The following is a 21,957-nucleotide window of genomic DNA, read 5'->3' as shown; positions in this document are numbered from 1 at the left end:
AATTTCTCAGTATGCAAATATACTATTTAGACATTCAAGATGTTTAAAAATTTTATTAATTTGTGAAGGATATTAATATGAAGGAATTTAATTGATGTGGGTTGACTGAACTTTACTGATTCAACTATCCTTTATGAATACCATCCAGAGCACCAGATTGATACCATAACTAGATATTTATCTGATTGCTCTGATGACCTGTGTTTGAGTCTGAGTTAAAATATCAAAAGTTTTTGTAATGGTTTGATTCTGATCTGTCAGGTCCCATCTTTCACCACTTGGTTGACCCATTGTGGTGCTAGTCAAACCCATAATAGATATGAAAAGAGGAACTCATAGTGACTGTAGAGCAGAATGAGTTGTAAATAAATAAATAAATATTTGTTTATTCAAGCCAAATTGTAATTTAGTCTCAAACTTTTCAAAACAAATCAAAAAGTTAAATGATATTAATTGTTTGGAAAAATGCTTTAATTTTTAAAGTTTCAGAAGTTTCCTGATTACAGATTCATTTTCAAGACTAACAGAATTAGAATAGAATGATAACAAGGAAATTGTATTTCATTCTTCAAACCAATTAATAATTTAATATTTATAAACATTTTAAACTTTATAATTCTGAATTTATAAATTATTTCTAGAAACATCGTACTTACACAACAACAAATTTGTGTCTTCCAAACTGTCAGCAGCCCACGAGTCCCATGTCACATCTTCAGTCAGGACTGGCTGCAAACATGTTACAGAAATTAATTGCTGAAGCTGAAGCTAACACCATGGTTTACACTGAAGAGGTAATTTATTTTCAAGAGATGGAATTGGATAAATTTATTTTATTTTATATTTTTTCGAAAGCTACTTTTACGCATTGTGTAAATTACTCATGTTCTTACTTCTCTCTCTCTCTTTTAATATATTTCCAGCCAAAGTATTTTACAACAANTTATTATTTCTGCAAAATCACATAAAATACATTTGTAAATTTTTATATAAATTTTTTTTATATTTAACTTTATAGTGCATTGGATAATTTAATAATTGAAAACTTTGAATTTTTTTCATATATTTCTACATGTTTGACAACTTAAGTAATGGGATTAATTAAAGATTTGAATTGCAGATTGATTGTCCAAACAGAGAACAACAACTTCATGGAATAGCTGCTTGTCAGACAGATGATGTTCTCCATAAAAATTGGCTAAGTAATAAAATTTAGTCTTCTGATATAATAACATACATTATATAATAGAATAATTATTAGGAAAAGTCAAAACAAATTGTGACTGTTTTTTCCTTACATGATGATCATTCTGAAGCATAGTTACTCCGGGCATTTCTGAAATATTTTCCATAGAATTCAAAGCAGTTCTGCTGCCATTTCTGTCATTTCTTAAAGATGTGTAATAGTCCATCCTCTGAAATGTCTTTCAGAATTTCATTCAATGCTTTGACTATTAGTGTTGTGAACAGGAAATGGGTTCTTCATAATTTCAGTTTCTATGCTGGGAATAAGAAAAATTTGCATGATGCCAACTTTTCTGGGCTATGTACTAGATGTGGGGGACACAAGATGTTTTCTTGGCCGAAACTTAACATTGTTAACATTGTTATTGTGTGTGTCCACAAACAATGTTAACATTGTTTGTGGACACGCACCAAGATCGACCTTTATTTTCTCATAAGTGGACAACAGATGGCAATTGTTCTGTTCACTCTAGCAGCCAAAACGTTGTATTTCCTTACAATTTGTTTGGACAAAATGCATCTTTAACCATTTTTTACAATGGTATAAATCTAGAATTTGTTAGTGCTATGCTTCCAACAAGAAAAAAATCAGTACTATTATTTAATAAAAATCTTTCAGAAACAAATACAATCTATTTTTCTTTAAGAGCATTACATTTTCCAATAGAACATAAGACATGTAACTACTTTCACAAAAGATCTAAGTTTTAGGCCTATACAATAGAAAAAAACTTAGATTGTTGACAAACATATACTTATCCATATTTGGTCTCACTCCAATACTTTGAATCCTGTACTAACTAAGATTCTAAACTTTGTATGATACAAATTTTACATGATATAAACTTAAATAAATGAGGCATTGCAGCACCATGCTTGCCTAGAACTTTGAAGTCTAAAATTGCATCTGTTTATCTAATTTGAACTCTCCTGATTTTTAGTGGATGATTCCAAGTAAAGACTCCCTTCTCTTATTCCATTATGGACTTTTTTATAATGAAATTATTATTATTTTCTTAGTAGTTTATTTTGTTTATAAGTTTGAAACAAAAGATATTTTGTATATAATCAGTCTTGGTTTTAAAATATGCTGTAATGTGAATTTTTTTTTCTGTTTTCTATTGTTAAAAAGTCAATTATTTTTTATTTTCTAAATTAGATTCTTGTCATTATCTTATTGATTTAGATGTATTCTCATTTCTAAATTTGATTTCTCTAGAAGTTAGCATAAAATATTTTTCAAATAATAATAGTATATAAGTATAATTTAAGTGTTAATAATTATTATGAAAGTAAAAGCTGCATATTATTAATTTTTTAAATAAGTTTTTAAATAAAAAACTGCAAATTTTAGATTTTAAATGTATATTAATTTCAATAATCAATTTAGAATATTTTAGATATAATTGTAATGGAAATCATACTAATTTAACTATGACTTCTCTTGTCTTTTCTCTCTTGCCTGTGTGAGAAAAGCAAAAAGACAAAATGGGAAAGAGAAAAGTAGCAGCTTTAATGAATGTTAGTCCTCAATAATTATTTGACTTACAAAGTTACATTGTACTTTGTCTTATATTCTCTATAATTATAAATACATAGTCATTGACAATTTGATAACTGAATTGCTCCAAGGAACCAAATTCAAGTCAATATCATATTTCAGAAATTTTTATGAGTAGTCTCTCCTAGACATATTAGACACTCTCCCATTGTGATCCATCTTACTGTCAAGAGGTGAAAAGAGTTTATATATATATCATCTAAGATTCTTAAGGACTATGAATTGATGGCCAGATGGCTGAAGGCAGTAACTGTGTTGGCCTGCCACTCTGATGATCCTGGGTTCAGTAGCTTTTGAATTTTTTATTGGTTAATCCATTCCAGATATGTTATGTCCCTCATACTTGACTGACCCCATTGTGGGCATGACTGAATTTGTGATAGATTGGAGGGAAGGCCTCTTTGTGCCCATAGATGAAAAGTGTTTAAAAAAAAATCATTTCTATAACACATGTATGTCTTGTACAATTTTAATATTTTACTTGATTTTTTTATGAAATTATCTTAATCTAGTTAGAATTTTTTCTATTACATAAACAAATATATGTAATATATCTATAATAGTAATTTAAAAAATTTTAAAATTGTTTTTTCAGTTGAATTAGTTAACAGTCAAGTAATGTTGAAAGGAAGTGAAACCTCAGGATATGTGATAGTGAGTGCTGCAAAGTCCCAAATTTTACAGCGTGTTCATCGTCCAGTGTGGAAGGATCATACTTTGGTTTCTAAAACCACGTGGGTTGGATCTCTAGAATGTATGCAGGTAAATAAAGATTTGAGTGATATTTATGGGTTAATTATTTACTACTATCTTGATGTCTATTAATTGAAGAGAAAAAATCAAACTTTAAATATGAAATTAAAATCCAATTCAAACATCTTGCAAATTGTTATATTATTTTTTTATCATCATGATTATTTAAAAAAAGACAAAGATGTATTAGCAAATATATTAGGTAGGTATGTAGGTTTTGCAATTAATTATAATTATTTATTGTTAGTGCTAATTGGGAAATAACATGATGTATTATATAGTTGAAAAAAATGTTTAAAATTAATATTTTTTGGAATTTTTAAACAGCTTATAGTTTTTTTAATCATTTAAAATATGTTAGCNATATATATATATATATATATATATGTATAGATATATATTAAGGACTCAATGACCAAACACATGCACGAAAATAACAAAAAAAAAAGTTTATTTTACTCGTACGATAACTATTACATATTTTTTTTAAAGTATTATGCCACTGTAGATGCAGGAGAACCTGGGCCGTCAGTAGACAATATCATGTGGTTGTCTTTAGATAATATTGAAGAAAGAGCGTCTATGATCATAAGTGATTTACCAGACTTAGTTGGTAGTGGACACAGTGTTGGAGGAGTGGTCAGCAGTATAGTGGGTGGAACTTCTGATCCCACAACAGCACCTCTACAATTACAAAGAATAGTTTCTCGATGTGGCTGTCAGTTTTTCTATGCAAGTTATGGAGAAAATATCGATTCGGGTAGTGTCGAAGTTCCACCATTGGTAAGAAATTCACTCAACTTCAGCGTAGCAACATAAAATATTTTAAATAGTAATGATATATTTTTATAGCCTGAAGATAATGATCTCTGGGTACGAGAGAATGCAGTAGACTCTTTTACTCTGACACATCATGATTTAGACATGTGCACAAATTCTCTTCAATATGCCATGCTGCTTGACCTTGTAAATAATTTATTATTATATGTCGAGCCACGTAAAAAAGAAGCCAGTGAAAAGCTGCAACGAATGAGGTTTCAGTTGGAATTACGTTCAATAGATGATCTTAAGGCTCCAATTTTGCAATTACAGAATCAAGTAAGGTAAGTTTTCATTTATTTAGTTTTAATTAATACAGGTAATAGCCAATGAACAAAAAGGAACCATTTGTAATAACAAACTGTTTTTATTGTTGCTTTTTGTTTTCATTTAAGGAAATTAAAACAAAAAGCAACAAAAAAAAACACATAAAATGCAATAAAATAATGAGAGCATATATAAAATATACAAAATAACAACATTGAAAAGCACAAGATAAAAATAAAAAATAAAATTATGTAATAAAATATATAAGAATACAATATAACATAGTAAAAACAAAAATAATATATATACAATATACTAAATTAATAAAATAAAATAATATATATTTGCAATATAATAAAAGATGAAAAATCAGTGAGTAAAGAAAAAGTGCTGAATTATATTTAATCAACACTTTTCAATGGAATAGCAGGATTATGTGTATTATGATCAGAAATATGAAGGCCAACACTTTCAGAAGATAAAAGACCATTAAAAAAATTAAAGATAGCATATTTCAATCAGATTTTATGTGATTGTATAAATCAGGAAACCCCAATCTACACCAAGCCACATTGGCAGAATTAATGTAATGTGGATTAACAAGCTTATTAAAAAGTAAAAAACCTTATTAAGGTATTTTTTACTTAGTTTAATGGGTATGGAGCAACAAAGATCAAACCAGGAGGCAGTAATTGATTAAGGACAGAAAATTACCAAAAAAATAGTGTGTAAAACTGGCTTAAAAGAAGTTTGCTTGAAAAAAACCACCAAAACATGCTGTAACAAATTGCCAGCCTCTTAATAACTTTTTTAATATGAAAAGTGAGTTTAGAATAAAAAATTATTCCCAAATCAGAGATCAACTGAATGTATGAAAGACAACAGTTTTCAATAAAGTCTAAAGTATGAAAATTTTGATACAAAGAAAAGAGTATAATGACTGTTTTATGTGCATTGATGACAAGGTTTGGGGTTCCCCCAAGAATCCAACTAGGGTATTAAAATCTGCTTGCAAATAGATAGGGTTACTAGGGGTATTAATTAATTTAATATCATTGGCATAAGCCTTGGAATGTATACCTGTTAAACATTGTTAATATATGCAATAAAAACATAGCACTAAAGGAGGAACCCTGTTATATGCTGCAGTATATAACAGAGTTCTTCCTTTAGTGCTATGTTTTTTTATATATTAAAACATACAGTTATATTGGTATATTCAAAATATATTAATGAATAAACAAACTCAAACATTGCCATGAAAATAAACTTATCTGTTTTAAAAGTAATAGTACAAGGAGGTTACCCAAAATCTATTTACCAAATTGAATCAGTTATTGCAGGCAAACAATCATATTAGCCAGTAAGGCCAACAAAAATGATATTAGCATTTCTGATGTTTGAATGCCATGACATGTTTAATATATCTGCTTTCAGTTTTTACATTATGGAAAGAATTATAGAAGAGAATTGACGGACTTGCATATTCTCCATATTTAAAACTTCTTTTTTATGGAGATATGTTAAGTATAGTCTATTAAACTGACTCAGACTTTGGATGAATTTGAGGCATTTATTGAAAATGAAATCTTTTGCTATTCTAAAAGATGTTTTTCAAAGCCTGATGCCAAACTTTAAATATATATTTATACATATATATATATATATATATATGTATAGATATATATTAAGGACTCAATGACCAAACACATGCACGAAAATAACAAAAAAAAAAGTTTATTTTACTCGTACGATAACCGTGATTCCTACTACTCATGTTTACACGATATAGAATTCCCATCACTCAAGTTTACACTATATATAAGTATTGTTAACTTAAAACTAATAGTTATGTACAAAACCTGGATGTAAATTACATGACAAAACGTACGTCCCCTCATTGTTATTTCTAAATTTCCTTAAGATGGAAACGGATTGGACTCGAGCTTGAATGGTCTTCCTTTCTCACTCCTATTCTCTCGACCTGGCCTTGAACCTTCATACTATCCTCGACAGATGCGCAAACCAGAATACCGAATTGTGGGAGTTCACACATTTTTATACTTCCCGCTCGCTGGAAGTCCACTTTACCATGTGTCCCACCTTGGACCAATCGGAAGACTTTTCCCATGGTACCTAAGAGATGACATCATAACACAAAAATACACGCGACATCATACAAATTAAGAAAACTTGATACATACAAAAAGGAACCCAATAAAAATATATATATAATAATAATACATAGTCGCGTATCACTACAGTCATTTAGTCGAAAAAGTAGTAAGTTTTTGGAACATGCTGCATATGCTAGAATTTTAAATCAATAGCAGATTAAATATCAACTAAATTTCAGTTTAAATTTAACTTGAATTTAATTTTTATACTATGTACAGTATGTTCAAAAATTGTGAAGTTTTATTTACCATAAAACTTCATACTATACTTTGCAAGTCAGACAAGACAGTGCAGTTGTATAATGCATTTTTATTTAATTTTTAATTCATAAAAAGAAACAAGAAACAACAAAGAAACAATTCTTAATTTGTTCTCACATTAAGTATTCAAGGTAAAATAGAAAACACAGAAACTCTTATAACAATACACAAAATTCACTTTGCTCATTGAAAAAAGTTTATACAGTAATTTTGAAAAATTGACAAGAATTTAAAATAATTAACAATTTTATTGACGCTTTTCAAATTTTAAAATTATTTTTAATATATTTTCTCTCCAAATAAATGTTTTAATTTTATTTTAACTTAATTGTTTACAGAAATAATTGCTTTATTTTGAAAAAAAAATGGTTTTTACTATTTGATAGATTCTTGTTAAAAGTTTATTTGAATTAATTAAAATAATTTTACATTAATAAAATATATTTTATAAATACTTTAACATTCAAAATAGGTTGCATGTGTTTAATGTACGTCAGTTAGAAAGAGAAGCTTACATCATTCACAGAGCATTGAATGATAATCCTGACAGAGAAGATCTTATACAAGAACTCGAACAGTTAGAGAGAGAGGTAATTTAAAAACATTGAACGTAGATAAAACTCAACTTATGTACTGAAAATTATATACAAAACAATAATAATAAAATAAAATTGATTAAGGTTTTATTAATTTTAATATATGTTGTTATATTTAGAATTTATTCAATTACATATTTATTTAGTCTATAATAATAACTAAATTATGACTAGAAGCCAGTAATTATTTTTTTAAAACACTAGAACACATTCATCACCTTTGCAGATATATGCATTAAGTTTATTGATTGTGACAAGCTTATTGTAATATATGTTGAGATTAAAATTGTAATTAAACATTAAATTTCACTGTGTATGTGTTGAGGTGGCAACATGGGTTGAAAGGGTTGTAGTGCAAAAAGGACAGCCATATTGTTGCTCCAGGGAACCAGAGAGATATACAAGTGTTTAATTTGTGTTTAATAAACAGCTATCCATGTTATCTGGTCAGTCGAGTCATTTATAATTATAATAATTTATTAATTTATAATTTCACTTATTTATGAATTCTTTGAATTTCCTCTGAAAATGAATTGGTAAGTCCAAAAACATTAAGAATTTTAATTATTTTTCCACTAGAACAGATATTATTTTATTGACAAGCTGAATGTGATTACATGTGAAAACAGATATAAGATGTTTAATTAAAGAATTTGAGATATGAATATTAAACAATAACAAAAGCATTATATTGGATTATTTATTTGAAATAATATATTCATTAATTGGAAAGATTACATTCCTTGGTTTTATCTCAACCAAGAAATATATTATTTTAAAATATTCATATAGTCATGCATAAATAACTATACACATATGCTTGAATTTTTATTTCTACAATATATTATGTTCAACCGTATACAAGTCCTGTTACATACAAGGGAAAAACAAATTAGTTGACATGATTTTCTTATTGTTCATTAACTGGCCGGCCAGCTAACTGACTAGTTGTAGGGCTAGAAGAGTGGCTTACCAAATGCCTGGGAAGGGAAAGTTGGATGCTTTTATATCCTCTGAGTTTATAAGTTACTTGGTGGTTACCAAAGTTTTTTCCTCCCCTAGAAGATTTTCTTTTATTAATGCTTTATCAATGTAGAATAGACAGATTTTTCTAGACTTTTTACCTGGAGGGAAAGAAGTAATATCTTTTGCTATACATACATAGAAACAATTCTTTGTTTTTAGTTTTGTCATTCAAGCTTTTCTTGTTTTAGACTTCCACAAGTTACCATTGCAGGATTACTTATAAGCTAAGATGGAAAGAGTCAATTATAATTAAAAGAAAAAACTGCAAATACACTGGACGACAAAAAAAATAACGCACCATGAAGGACTTGTTAGATCTGAATAAAAATTGATATGTTGCATCATCTTAGCTAGATATGTAAATGATTAGCTTTTGAGAGTAGGTTCTTATGTTATATCGCCACCAGAGGGGAAAAAATGTTTCCGCTGCCTGGTATAAAGGTGCACGCTGTGACGACTTGTGCATATGTTCTGCACTTTTATTCATGGTTTTGACTTCATTGAGTGACAGACATGCCTCTACGACGCATTCGACAGCCTTACACTCAGTTAAGTGAGTTTAAGAGAGGTCGCATTGTTGGATTGAGAGGAAGATGGTCATACTGCCGGATTGGCCGCCATCTGAACCGTTCTGATAGAACTGTTAGGATGTGTTATGAGCAGTGGGTAAGTAGGGGTANACAATATATCTTTAACAGTGGATAACAGTTTGGAGAAATGCAAATGTTTTTGGCCTAGTTAATGGGCTATCTTCAGGTATAAAATGCTTTAGACATAACAGAATTTCTCTTACATCTTTTTATTTCTGAAAATTGTCTGTTAACTGAGTTGGGAATGCATTTTCCCAAACTGAATTTCCAAATAACAGTGAGTAACACTGTTATTGACTGTTAAAGATATATTGTTTGCTTTATTAAGTTAACTAAATTTATAGTATTATAATTGATTTTATTCAAAAAATTATTCAGAGGAAAATTCAAAAACAGAAAGAAATTAAACAAATAACGCATTATTATATGCAGTTTGTATATTTATAGGGTTATCTAAGATATTTCTTAAATTACTTAGAAAAATTCAAAAATTAATAAATGTTTTCACCTGTATTATTGAATATCTTCAGATTAGATTTAATTTAAAAATTTTGTTTTATTTAAATAATTTGATAAAAGTACTGTTAATAAATCTGTACTACCAAACTTTTTTGGTAAGAAAATGTTCTTTGCTTACAGCATTAGTATATTAAAGCTAAGATTATACAATTATTATATAATAGTATTTCTTACCACAGTTAATTCTCTCAAAAATATCAAATTCTCAAATGTGAAACTTTAACTTTCTTGCCCATTTTTCATTTATATTAAGATTTTCAGATCTTCATCTTTCTACATTATATATTTTGTTTAAAGTAATACCAAAAATATTAAAATTAACAATTATTATCTTGTGTTTTTGGTTTGATAGTACTATTTGTATTAAATGCTTGCTTTTAAGTAGCCAAATGTTTAAATTTTCTCAAGAAGGAAAGTTTTTTGTCCTGTTTTAGGACAGCTTCAGCTTCTTCACAAACATAAGTCACTTCACAAACATTTCAACTGAATTTGAACATTATTGATGGTTCAAACAATTAAGAATATAAGAATTCTGGAGCATCATTAATGCATCATCTAAGCAATTAATGCACACTCCAAAACACTGGACACCAGATGGATAGGAGTGCTAGAAATAAGAAATTGGGAGGCTATACTCGAATGGAAGAATGAAGGAGTCAGTGTAATATAAGTGGGAAAATTAATACTTTTGGCTGAATGGGGAAGTATTGTTAATACTGCACATACATGGGGTTTGATTTTATCAAATTAGAACCGAAATGGATAGTTTGAATTATCATTAATCCACCAAAAATGATATAGAAGTTCAAAAATGTGTTGTTTGAAATATTGTTTGATTCATCAAAAAATGTTCAAATTCAGTTGGAACAGTGACTTATGTTTATTAAGCAGTCCTAAAACATGACAAAAACATTCTTTTGTGGAAAATTTAAACAGTTGACTATCTGAGGGTAAGCATTTAATATAGATAATACATTAAAATTATATAATGTTTTACTTGATTTGAAATTGTGTATCTACTGTAACTCAAATTTTAGTTGCCAAAATAGAAACATCAACTAACAGAATAGCACAGAATATCAGTAATTGTCTTTGTAGTTTTAAATTGGAACAGAAATATTGATCTAAAATTCAGTTTTATGTTGTAGTGAAGCTCTCTATGATAGATACTAGTCTAGCATAGATTGAAATCAATATTATTAAAATGATAAGATATACAAATATACTTATATTACATAACTAATTTTAATCTAATGCAAATACACAAACTTTTATTTTTCATTTTCTGATAAAAACAGAATGATGATTGTTTAATTGCTACTCATTCTTTTGATATATTCTTTAGTTATAAGCATAAGTTTTGCTCGAGAGAACTGTAGTGTCTTGGATGGTTGAAACGATCTAGACATTTTTATCGGGTAAGAATAATGAGGACTTAACAAAGTGATGACACGAAATTTATGAATTTTATTTAAAAAAAATATATATATATATTTGGACTTACAGATATTCTAAAGTTACAAAAAGTGATGATTCCGTAGAACATTTACTGGAGCTGGGTTATGTTAAAATGACTAATTTATTACCAAATTCACACTATAAGGTATGTCCTTTATAAAAATTGTTCTTTCACAATATTTTGAAATTTATTATCGTGTATTTTAATAGATTGTCCTTCAACCAACCGAACTTCAACCTAATATTCCATTAGACAGGCAAAGAGCTTTAAGGATCTTCTGTAGAGAAAGAGCTCCAGTGGGTGGTATACCAGTTAAAGAACATTTAGAACTGAATGTGATTCCAATAACAATTGGATTGACATATGCTTTTGTCACCACCATGTTAAAATTCTTCTTTCCTGGTCGTAATACAGGTTAGTCAAATTAATAAATTAATAGTACTACTAAATTTATAAAGAAAAGACAATTGTTATGTATTTTTTTTAATAAGTACTCAACACTACTAATGATGGAAATGAGTATAGTTTTCTATGTGATATTTATTCTTAAATATCACAAAGTAATTATAGGAATAATATTCAAGCAATTATAATTTTACAGCATTAGGTTAGTGCAATATTTTATTAAAAATTTTAATCTTTATTGTACAGTATCTACACATTGAATATACAAAAAGCATTTTTATTGGGTACATATTGTATGTTTATGACATCAAAATCTGGTGAAAAGATAAAAGTTTTATATATTTATTTTCCTACTTACAAAGAGTAAATATATATTACTGTTTTAGGATGATATTCCCACTCATAGATTAGTTGTTCATGGATTAAAGGGAGCTTGGACCAAACATAATAGGGATGTCATATTTAATTTGTTTGACAGCTACATGAAAGCAAAAATTATGAAGAGGGATCTTTCAACAGAAGCATTGAAAGGAATTAAAGTAGATCCACAACCTTATAACATGGTCAGTATCCCAATAATATTTTTGCAATTATAATAATTATGCTGATGAAATTATATATTTTTTGCATACAGAGTTATAACATTTACATCAAGATAATTTAGATGACTGAATATGCGAGACATTTATGAAATGCAAATGTATAAAATGAATCTATTATTTAAGATAAAAATGATTATCGATGTTTATGCTGATACAGCAAACAATATATCTTTAACAGTGGATAACAGTTTGGAGAAATGCAAATGTTTTTGGCCTAGTTAATGGGCTATCTTCAGGTATAAAATGCTTTAGACATAACAGAATTTCTCTTACATCTTTTTATTTCTGAAAATTGTCTGTTAACTGAGTTGGGAATGCATTTTCCCAAACTGAATTTCCAAATAACAGTGAGTAACACTGTTATTGACTGTTAAAGATATATTGTTTGCTTTATTAAGTTAACTAAATTTATAGTATTATAATTGATTTTATTCAAAAAATNTTTTTTTTTTTTTTAAATAAGTTTTAAAGAATATAAGATGTTAGAAAAAGTAATATAGATGTCATTAACTAATCAGAAATTAAATTATTTTCAATATTGTAAAATTAGTTATATCTTTGTAAACTTTCTATTGGTAATTAGTTTGAGGGTATTAATTTAAAATAGATTTATCTTATTGTTTGAAAGATATTTCTATTTCTTCCTGCTATATTCATTATCTTGAAATTTTCAACAGTTTTCTTATAAATTAAAAGTTTGTCATACAACTTCAATATTTGTAAAGAACAATATTTGTGATATTTAAATTTGCAATTAAATATGTAAAAATTTATTTATAAATATTCTTTGTAATTAATTGTAAGGTAATCATCCGGAATGGTTTCTGTACATTGAAGATATATATATTGATGGAAAAAAATGCAGACAATGTATCAATGTAATTTAATTTTATTAACTTTTTATATTTTTGAATAATTCCAATAGGTATTCTCCATTTATTGCAAATCTGTCATGTAAAATAGAAAATATTTTAATAAAATATACTTAATTTAGTTTAGAGATTTAATATTCAATAACCACTTTCATTCCAAGGATTTTCAAAAAGGTGATATTTTTTTATGAATGAATTTTTTGCGAACCAGGTTTGTATTTATAAATTGATTTTGGAAATCTTAAATATTTTATAATCTTAATTAAAATGGTCTTTCTAGTTATGTGCATTTTTAGTAATTATTTATTGTTATTGTAATGAAATTTTTTGTCAAGTTTAGTAAATAATAATGTTTAATTGTTTAGAGGATCATCATGGCGATGACGAACAGGAAGGAACATTGACCAGATCCAAGAAGCGTCCCATGAGTCATAAACAGCCCAGCACATCCGCCAATAGCAGAGACGACATAGAAAAAATGAAGGTAAAATATAAATATTTTCAAATAACAAAATTATTTATTTTTAATTTGTGAATAATTGAAATTGTTCCATCATTTATTTATAATAAACTAATAGTAAAATTATAACATTTTGCAGAATCAAAAAAATGCAAACCACAAATTAAATACTAAACTTATATATGTATATAATCAAAAGTAACTTAACAGATGCTTTATTTTATGATATAATATAGTTTTTAAAGTAAGGATATTTTATAAATTTTATTGAAAATTATTTTAACATGTCTATTTACTAAATTTCACTAATTTTTAAAAATTATTTGATATTTAAACTAATAATGAAATTATCTGAAAAATAAAATTAAGTGTATGACTTAATTAGTTTGTATTTTGTTATAATAATAGTGAGTCATTGACTGAACGGACTTCAAACATTAAGTTAAATGTCCAGCAATTCTCATCCAATTGACTTGTATAGGATTTATTTGAATATATTAATATTTGTTTTCTGCTCGTAAACACTGAGGTAATTTTTCATGCCCAAGATAGGTTTGGCTGCTAAGCAGCTATTTGGCAAGAGATTTGATCTGATGTATCCAGGCCAAGCTCTCTCTCAAACTTTTTGATGATTTGACTCTAACCTAAGCTGGGGCTCTCTATGTAGTAGGCTGGCAGCTTTGGTCGTCCGACAACCATCAATAGTAGCATCCCATATTTTCATGTTGTTTTATTAGTTATGAATTTAAAATTAATTTTAACAGTGTCCTTATGTTACTAAAGAGGAAAAACTTAATTTTAGTATGGTTAATGAATTTAAAAAATTACTTCTCTGGTTTTATTATATATCTAATCAATAAAATCAAATATTACAATACAACAGTATCATACAATTTTGTTTTAAAAAGTTATTAAAATGCAGAGATGGGAATAAAAAATAAAATTTATTTATAAAAAAGGAAAACAAATTTTATTTGAAATTTTTAAAATAAATTCAAATAAACGCACGTCCGTAAACATTTATGCTGATTATTCTTTGACATTTTGTAGTAAAATAAATTGAAACTGAATCAAAATATATGAACTATAAAACAAGTAGAGAACTCTGTTTATTTTTTTCCGTATAAAAATAAAATATTAAAAGTGTATTCTGTAAACAGAAATTGAATTTATTTTATTTAGAATTTAGTAAGAACTTAATTAAGCTTCATAATTTGTCTTTTATTGAAAAATTTTAGACAACAAACCAAATATGAAGCTGTTGAAAATATAGGAAAATTATTGTTACCTAAATTGTTCCAAAATAAACTAAGAAATTTGGTTTGTTAATCAATACATTTGAATGAAATTATTAATTGATCTATGGAATTTTCTTGTGTTTGCTATCTCTTACCTGTTTTTAGGTTTCAGAAAAGGATTAATTTATAATAATGATGTAAATCTGTCTGAGATAATCCATTGAAATAGTTCAGATAACCACATATACTAATTCTACAAATCAAGTAATTTTTCTCTCTCATATTTCTTTAATAAGATGATAACACTAACTGTAACCAATGCAATTATTTCTGTTTATCATCATGATTGTCAAATATATAACATCTCTCATCATTATAGGTTTTTTTTTCTAGTATCTCTTTCTCACTATGTATTGTTTTTTTATATAGACAGGTTCTATATATAACTTCTTTTTTGCTTATATTTTATTCTTGTCAATTGCTTGAAATTGGAGACTCTCAATTAGTTTTTCTTCAGGATTTATTACTTTCTTTCCAAGCAAAGCTGTGCGATTTTTCTTTATTTATTTTTTAGGCACTAAAGAAGACTTTACATACTATCCTCCTTTTTTTATAGCTTAATATAAAAATATCTATTATTAATTTCCTCTTATTCTAACATCTTACTTGGTTGAACTGGTCAAAATCTTCTGTCCTTTTCTATCTTTTCACAATTTTCTTCTGTTTATCTTTATACCAGATCTTTCCAAGTTATTTTTACTCTGAACCCTCCATCTTTTCTTGTGTCTTTCCTTTTGCTGCTCACAATTATCTGTTTATAGTAATATTCTTTCCACATTCTCATCCAAGCCTTTTCAAACATCTCTTTTCATTCTTTCTGTTAGAATGCTTACACTTAGGCCATACCTAATTTTTATCTGTTATATGGAGCCAGCATTCCAACTGGCTTATTTTGATGCATAATACACCCAGTAATCGATAATTTATTTAAAATTTAAATAAATTATTGGTTTTTGAATTGTACAATGCCCTAATCTCCATTTCCTGTCACCATCTACTGTTTTGAAATGTTTTAATTTTACTTGATGCTTTTTTTGACAATCCTTAGAAGATTATCATTTTCTTGAATGTCTGTTAATCTGTTTATGAATTTCTTCTGCAATGAATTAGTAGAAGTTCAATAGCCCCTTTCTTGTTCAATGTAAGAATTTCTAATTATTTCATACCCACATTTAACATAAAATATGTATATATTACAAGGCTGATCTTTGTCTAGTCAGATAAGAAATTGTCTATATTTAAAACAAAACAAATTACAGATGCATTATTTATCTAATATATAAAGTACAAGGAATAAGGTCGTTGTTTTGGATATTACTTGTCCTTTTGCACTTCGTTTATCCAAAGACTATGTGTTAATTAATTTAAATATTGTTTAAAATCAAGATTTAGTGGTCGTTTTAAAAACTGATTATTATTATTATTTTAATCACATCAAAGGAACGAGCCGAGAAGAACCACACTTTTCTCTACATCAAAATTCCAGAAGTGCCTATCAAAATCAGTTACAAAGGCGAAAAAGAGAAGAATATCGAAGATCTTCACGAATGCGGTCTAGTACTTCCCACTTTGGAGTATCACGATTGCACTTGGACTTGGTTGGATCTGTTGATGGAAATGAAGAATGCCACCAAACGCGTTTTGGTTTCTCAAGTAAAACGGATTGTCCCTTAAAAAACTTGTTTTTTTCGATTGGATTTTTTTTAATTTTTATTTTTTTCAGGCCATTAAACAGAAATTGTTGAAACCTTCGCGACCCGGAACCGACGAGACCAGCCAACCTCAAGAGGAAGACAAAGTCAGATTATTATTTGGTCCCAAAGTTATCGTAAGTTATATTTACTGTGTAATTTGCAAGTCGTCGCGAATAATTTATATATTTTATTACTTATTCGCGTGTGTAACCTTAAAATAACAGGAATCCTCGATTGCATAAAGTAGGGAAGTGTCTTTATAATCTCTTCTCGCAGGTTGTAGGAACCAAATACCATTGTAATTATAGGTGATTTTGATAGTATTAGGTTACTTTTAGCAGATTTGCGATGGATATTAAAATAGTTTAAATAAGACTAGTTTCTAATACAAATATTTTTAATCGCTGAAATTCTACGTTTTGTTAAATTACATAAAATTCCAAATTTGAGCGGCCGAAATAACTAGTTGATTACAAATGTCGGTCCATATTGCTTTCTGGCTAAGAACTTTTTTGAGGATTCGCGTGTCGCGTGGATTATATAAGATATATACTGGTAGTGTAGGCCTATATACACTCAATACACGGACTCGTTTCGTTGGTTGCACGGTTTTCTTTTACTCGTTAAGGCTTGGAAACTTTCGACAATCCTCAAAAAATTATGAAAATCTAGAAAATTTCATATAATCATTAATTAAAATAAATTTATTTTATTTGATTAGGGCAATACAGAAAAGAGTTCTAAGAAGAGCCTCTTAGCCAAACTACAGAAATAATTTCCAATTCAAATTTCTATTTCAAGTGCCTCAGTCGTTATACCTAAGCTCATCAAAAGATGCTTCAAATTCTTCCGAAATTTCTAAACAAAAAAAAAATCGGAATTACCGAATTGTATAGGGCTTCTCGAATTTATTTGAGGGTCTTCCTTACTAAATTTGTCGGTTTCTATTTGGATGCAATGTAGTATTTGACATTTTTCCATGCAGGCGTTCGATTTTTTATTTTTTTCTAACCGAATCCGAAATAATGTAAATAGATATATTTTACGAGATGCTCGACAAAGATTTTCTATACTTATTTGGTATTAAATTTAAATGTACTGTACATATAATACCTTAGAGAATTTGGAAATTCGTTACGGTTTTCGTAAAATTCTCTTCGCAATAATACACGAGAACGTGTTTAAACACTCAGAAGATTCGAAGTTCTCTATGCATCAACGCGCGAGAACGTGTTTAAACATGCAAAAAAAAATTACAGTGATTATTTTAAATTTGTCGACCGGTTTCGCACTCGCGTAACTTACTTTTCTTATTACAAATTCTTGTACGCGATTTGTAATAATTGTAAAAAGTCGTCGGCCCGCGTTAATCTTCCAGCATTTTCTCGCTTCCTTACGAGTTTGCAATTTTCAAGAAAATCAATTTGTCATCAGGTCTTTTCCGATATTTAAAATGAAATTTCTCCAAATATTTTAGAATTTTATATACGATTCGCTGCAAAATTCCGTGCTTTTTGTTTTTTTTAGTCGATTGGAGATTTTCGGAAGTTAATTGTCTTTTTAATGTAAATAAGTTTCAAATAAATTAATTATTTTGTTTTGAAATTATCGATTCTCTCTCAATTTTTGACTTAATCTTTTGCTTTTTTTTGTTTTCTGAAAATAATTATCGATTTTGGTTCGGTTTGATAGTTAATTGCAAAAATATAGATAATCTAAGCTCAAATTTAGATTTATCACGAATTAGTTTGGCTTTCGCTATCGAATGCCCGTCTAAAAACTTTAAAAAAATGTTGTTTTTTTTATATTTGAAAGCATCTTAGAGTCGTAAAATTTGTTTCTAAACACCATAAACAAGACATAAAATATATAATTAAGCAAAAGTATGTGTTACAAAGTAAACATTAAAGTCCATAGTTTTGTTTACGGTTCGTTGGTAAAGTGTTTGTCGGTCAGACCGGAAGATTTCCTGGTGATATGCATCAATAAAAAAAAAAATATCAATAAAATCCTTTAAATCGAATTCTAAGAGGACGAAGACTTAAAGAAATCCTTCTGCATTTTAACAAGCAAGTTAAAAAATTTTTATTTTTTAAAAAATACAAAAAAAAATCANTGTGCTTTAGGCGACAGTTTAATGCAGGAATGACCAACAATCTTATCATTTAGTTTTTATTGTTAATTATTAGTATAAGGTCAATTCTGGAATAATCTTTTTCCTCACCGCTGACAAAGGTAATGAATTTTTTCACGATAGAGTGACTGAGGAATACAAGTATAACATAACGTGTCTGGAATGCGCTTTATAAAAACATACTGCGTATTACAGGGCTATATTTGAAAAGTCAAAAGATGTTTAAATAATTTGACTGAAGACACTTATATATAGCAGCTAAAGTACTTTTGTTTATATAAAAGAAAGTTCTAAATATTATTTTGTGCTTATTCAGTTACCTACTATTAACTTTTTATCTTATTTTATGTAAATATATTAATTTAATGCAGTCAAAGGAGAGCCTTTTTACTAAAACTTTCAATTCAATGTAGCCTATATAAATGTTTTATTAAAACAGAAAATTAAATCGACTTAACCCCTTCGTGTGGGATATAAGGTCTGGCGGTAGTGGTAATTGTTCTTTATAAATTATATTTAAATAATTAATTGACTATGTAATTTTATGTAAAAGATAAACGTGAGCGAGGATCAGAGCCAAGATCAGTTTCCAGTTGGTGGAAAAGGAGTGACCGCAACACTTTTCTGTGTGTTTTAAAACCTTGATAGATACCGGTACCGGGTATTTTTGGATTTTTGCCGAACATCTGAACCAGAAACTAGATATGAGTTTGGGCCATCCTCGATGAATGCGCATTTTTTTGTTGTTGAACTTCCAAAAATGCTTGCCTTTGAAGAAATACGTGTTACCTGTTTAAAAAATAATAATAATAATCAAATATTTATCATTGTTTAGTTTATATATATATTAATGAGAATTCCGTGAAAAACGCCTTATTGTTAGTAAAAGTAAGGAATCTAACAAGAGAGATTTAAATGGATCATTTATATTCTGTTTTTTAAAGGCTCTTTATACCTCGATTAAAGGCACAATAGAAGAATTGTGTGCAGTATACGGTACTATACGTCATTAGATCCTCCTTCAAAAATTCGGTTGTTTCAACGGATTTTGTGTTTGATAGAAATGTCCTTTGCACTTTAATTCAATCCAAAAAATAATCAAAATTTTAGAAATAAAGCAGTATTAAACTATATTAATACCCGTACAGTTATATATAAACTAGTCTACGTAACACTCGAAACACGTGTGATAAACGTCACTTAATGTTAACGTTTGAGGCTCGATAACCCCATTCCCATTGTTTGCAATCATAAATTACACTAAAGTGGCATAAATGTTTAAAAGAATGCCAAACAAACGCGTTTACGTTCCCTCACCTGCGTCTTTTTGGATGTTGTGTATTTTGGGCCAGATCCATTGACTAGAATTTTAAAAAAATATGCTAACCAAAAATAAATGGAAGTGATTTTGGATTATTTGGAATAAATTTCATCAATTTCGGCATAATCTATAGCAAAATATACAACAATATATCTAAAAAGTATCAAAATAAACCACCATCAAATATAGTGGTACCTCAGGATACGAAATTAATCCGTTTCGAAACTCAGATCGTATCATGAAAATGTCGTAAGGTGAATCATTTTCCCCCATACGATTACACGTAAAACCAAATAATTCGTTCCAACACGAAAAACACACACAAATTAAAGCTAAGTTGTACATTAAAAAAAATAATAATAATAACTATAGTAAGGAAAACACTGAAAAATGCGTTTTGTAGTTGTAAATGTATAAATAACCATAATAGAATAACAATTGATTTAAAAAAATATAGTTTTATTAGCGCTTTACCTTTACCAGTCTTTACCTTTGAGGATAGACGACGGTGGAGGTGTAAACTGGTGGCGGTAGAGAGGGAAAAGGGAAATGATACTAAAACTTAACGTACATAACATAATGTAACAATAACTTAAAAATAACTTAGAAAATATTTTAAAAAAATAATGTTGTTTTATATATATATTTTAAAATTTTTATTCACTGCTTTTTGCTTTCTTTCCTTCACTTCCACCAGCGCTTTCACTGGATAGAGGTCGCTTGGTAAAATATCTATCCAAAGGCTTTGCCTAAATTTTAAAATGTTTCTAAAATGACTTAGGCAAATGTCATTACTCCAAGCAGCAATACGGCCAGTGTGAACCTTTTCGGGATATTTCTTTTCAATAAAATCAGTCACTTTCTGATAATACCTCGAGATTTCCTTTATCGAGCCAGATCCTTCCACGACGAAGCAAACAACACCGACCGAGACCGACGAACAGAAGTGAATAAAAAATGGAGTTGCTAACTAATATAACGTCGTATGGTGAGTTTTTGTTCGTATCGTGGAGCAAAAATATGTTCGAATTTCGTGTCGTATCCTGAAAATTTCGTATGCTGGGGCGTTCGTATCCTGAGGTACCACCGTAATTATTCGAAACCGTCTTTTTGGATCATGGATCACTTTGCATATTCGAATAATTAATCTTCTTAATAACTACTTTTAATTTGCTGTAAATTTTAAGGACTTATCAGACTACAGTTTTTAATTTACAGCAAATTAAAAATAATTATTAAGACGATTAATCAAAATATAAGACAAAAAGAAATATTAATAGATAGTCACTTGGCAAAGTGAACGCAATTAATTATCTTCTGAAACAATGGTAAGGAATACAACAGCTTTAACTCGGTCACTATCCCTTACCACCATTAGGATTCAAAACGTACGTTAGTTTAGTTTAGCAGGTAAGATATACGAAGCCTTTCTAATCGTATTTTATATAAAAAGTAAATATAGGCCTAAGAAAAGAAAAAAGACACAACGTCCTGTCATTTTTTTGTGCTTTAGGCGACAGTTTAATGCAGGAATGACCAACAATCTTATCATTTAGTTTTTATTGTTAATTATTAGTATAAGGTCAATTCTGGAATAATCTTTTTCCTCACCGCTGACAAAGGTAATGAATTTTTTCACGATAGAGTGACTGAGGAATACAAGTATAACATAACGTGTCTGGAATGCGCTTTATAAAAACATACTGTGTATTACAGGGCTATATTTGAAAAGTCAAAAGATGTTTAAATAATTTGACTGAAGACACTTATATATAGCAGCTAAAGTACTTTTGTTTATATAAAAGAAAGTTCTAAATATTATTTTGTGCTTATTCAGTTACCTACTATTAACTTTTTATCTTATTTTATGTAAATATATTAATTTAATGCAGTCAAAG

At 28.2% G+C, this 21,957-nt stretch overlaps 1 protein-coding gene across 1 annotated transcript in view; it reads left to right on the top strand.

Moving 5' to 3' along the window:
- The window catches only part of LOC111632193 (protein KIAA0100-like), a 102,112-nt gene extending 83,903 nt beyond the window's left edge, over positions 1-18,209 (top strand). Inside the window, exons 32-43 of the mRNA XM_023376568.1 lie at positions 642-794; positions 1,121-1,202; positions 3,402-3,568; positions 4,052-4,342; positions 4,412-4,662; positions 7,556-7,673; positions 11,307-11,417; positions 11,483-11,687; positions 13,518-13,636; positions 16,351-16,563; positions 16,634-16,738; positions 17,326-18,209. Of these exons, the coding sequence (XP_023232336.1) occupies positions 642-794; positions 1,121-1,202; positions 3,402-3,568; positions 4,052-4,342; positions 4,412-4,662; positions 7,556-7,673; positions 11,307-11,417; positions 11,483-11,687; positions 13,518-13,636; positions 16,351-16,563; positions 16,634-16,738; positions 17,326-17,379 (1,869 nt within the window). The 3' untranslated portion in view covers positions 17,380-18,209. The remainder of the gene's footprint in view (positions 1-641; positions 795-1,120; positions 1,203-3,401; positions 3,569-4,051; positions 4,343-4,411; positions 4,663-7,555; positions 7,674-11,306; positions 11,418-11,482; positions 11,688-13,517; positions 13,637-16,350; positions 16,564-16,633; positions 16,739-17,325) is intronic.
- The last annotated feature ends 3,748 nt before the right edge of the window (positions 18,210-21,957 follow it).

This window comes from Centruroides sculpturatus, unplaced genomic scaffold (genome assembly GCF_000671375.1).
Source record: "Centruroides sculpturatus isolate CEXI.00-Female unplaced genomic scaffold, Cexi_2.0 scaffold704, whole genome shotgun sequence".
In the NCBI taxonomy this organism is placed as follows: domain Eukaryota; kingdom Metazoa; phylum Arthropoda; class Arachnida; order Scorpiones; family Buthidae; genus Centruroides; species Centruroides sculpturatus.
Note: the sequence above shows the minus strand (reverse complement) of the source record. Positions and strands in the feature narration are given on the sequence as shown.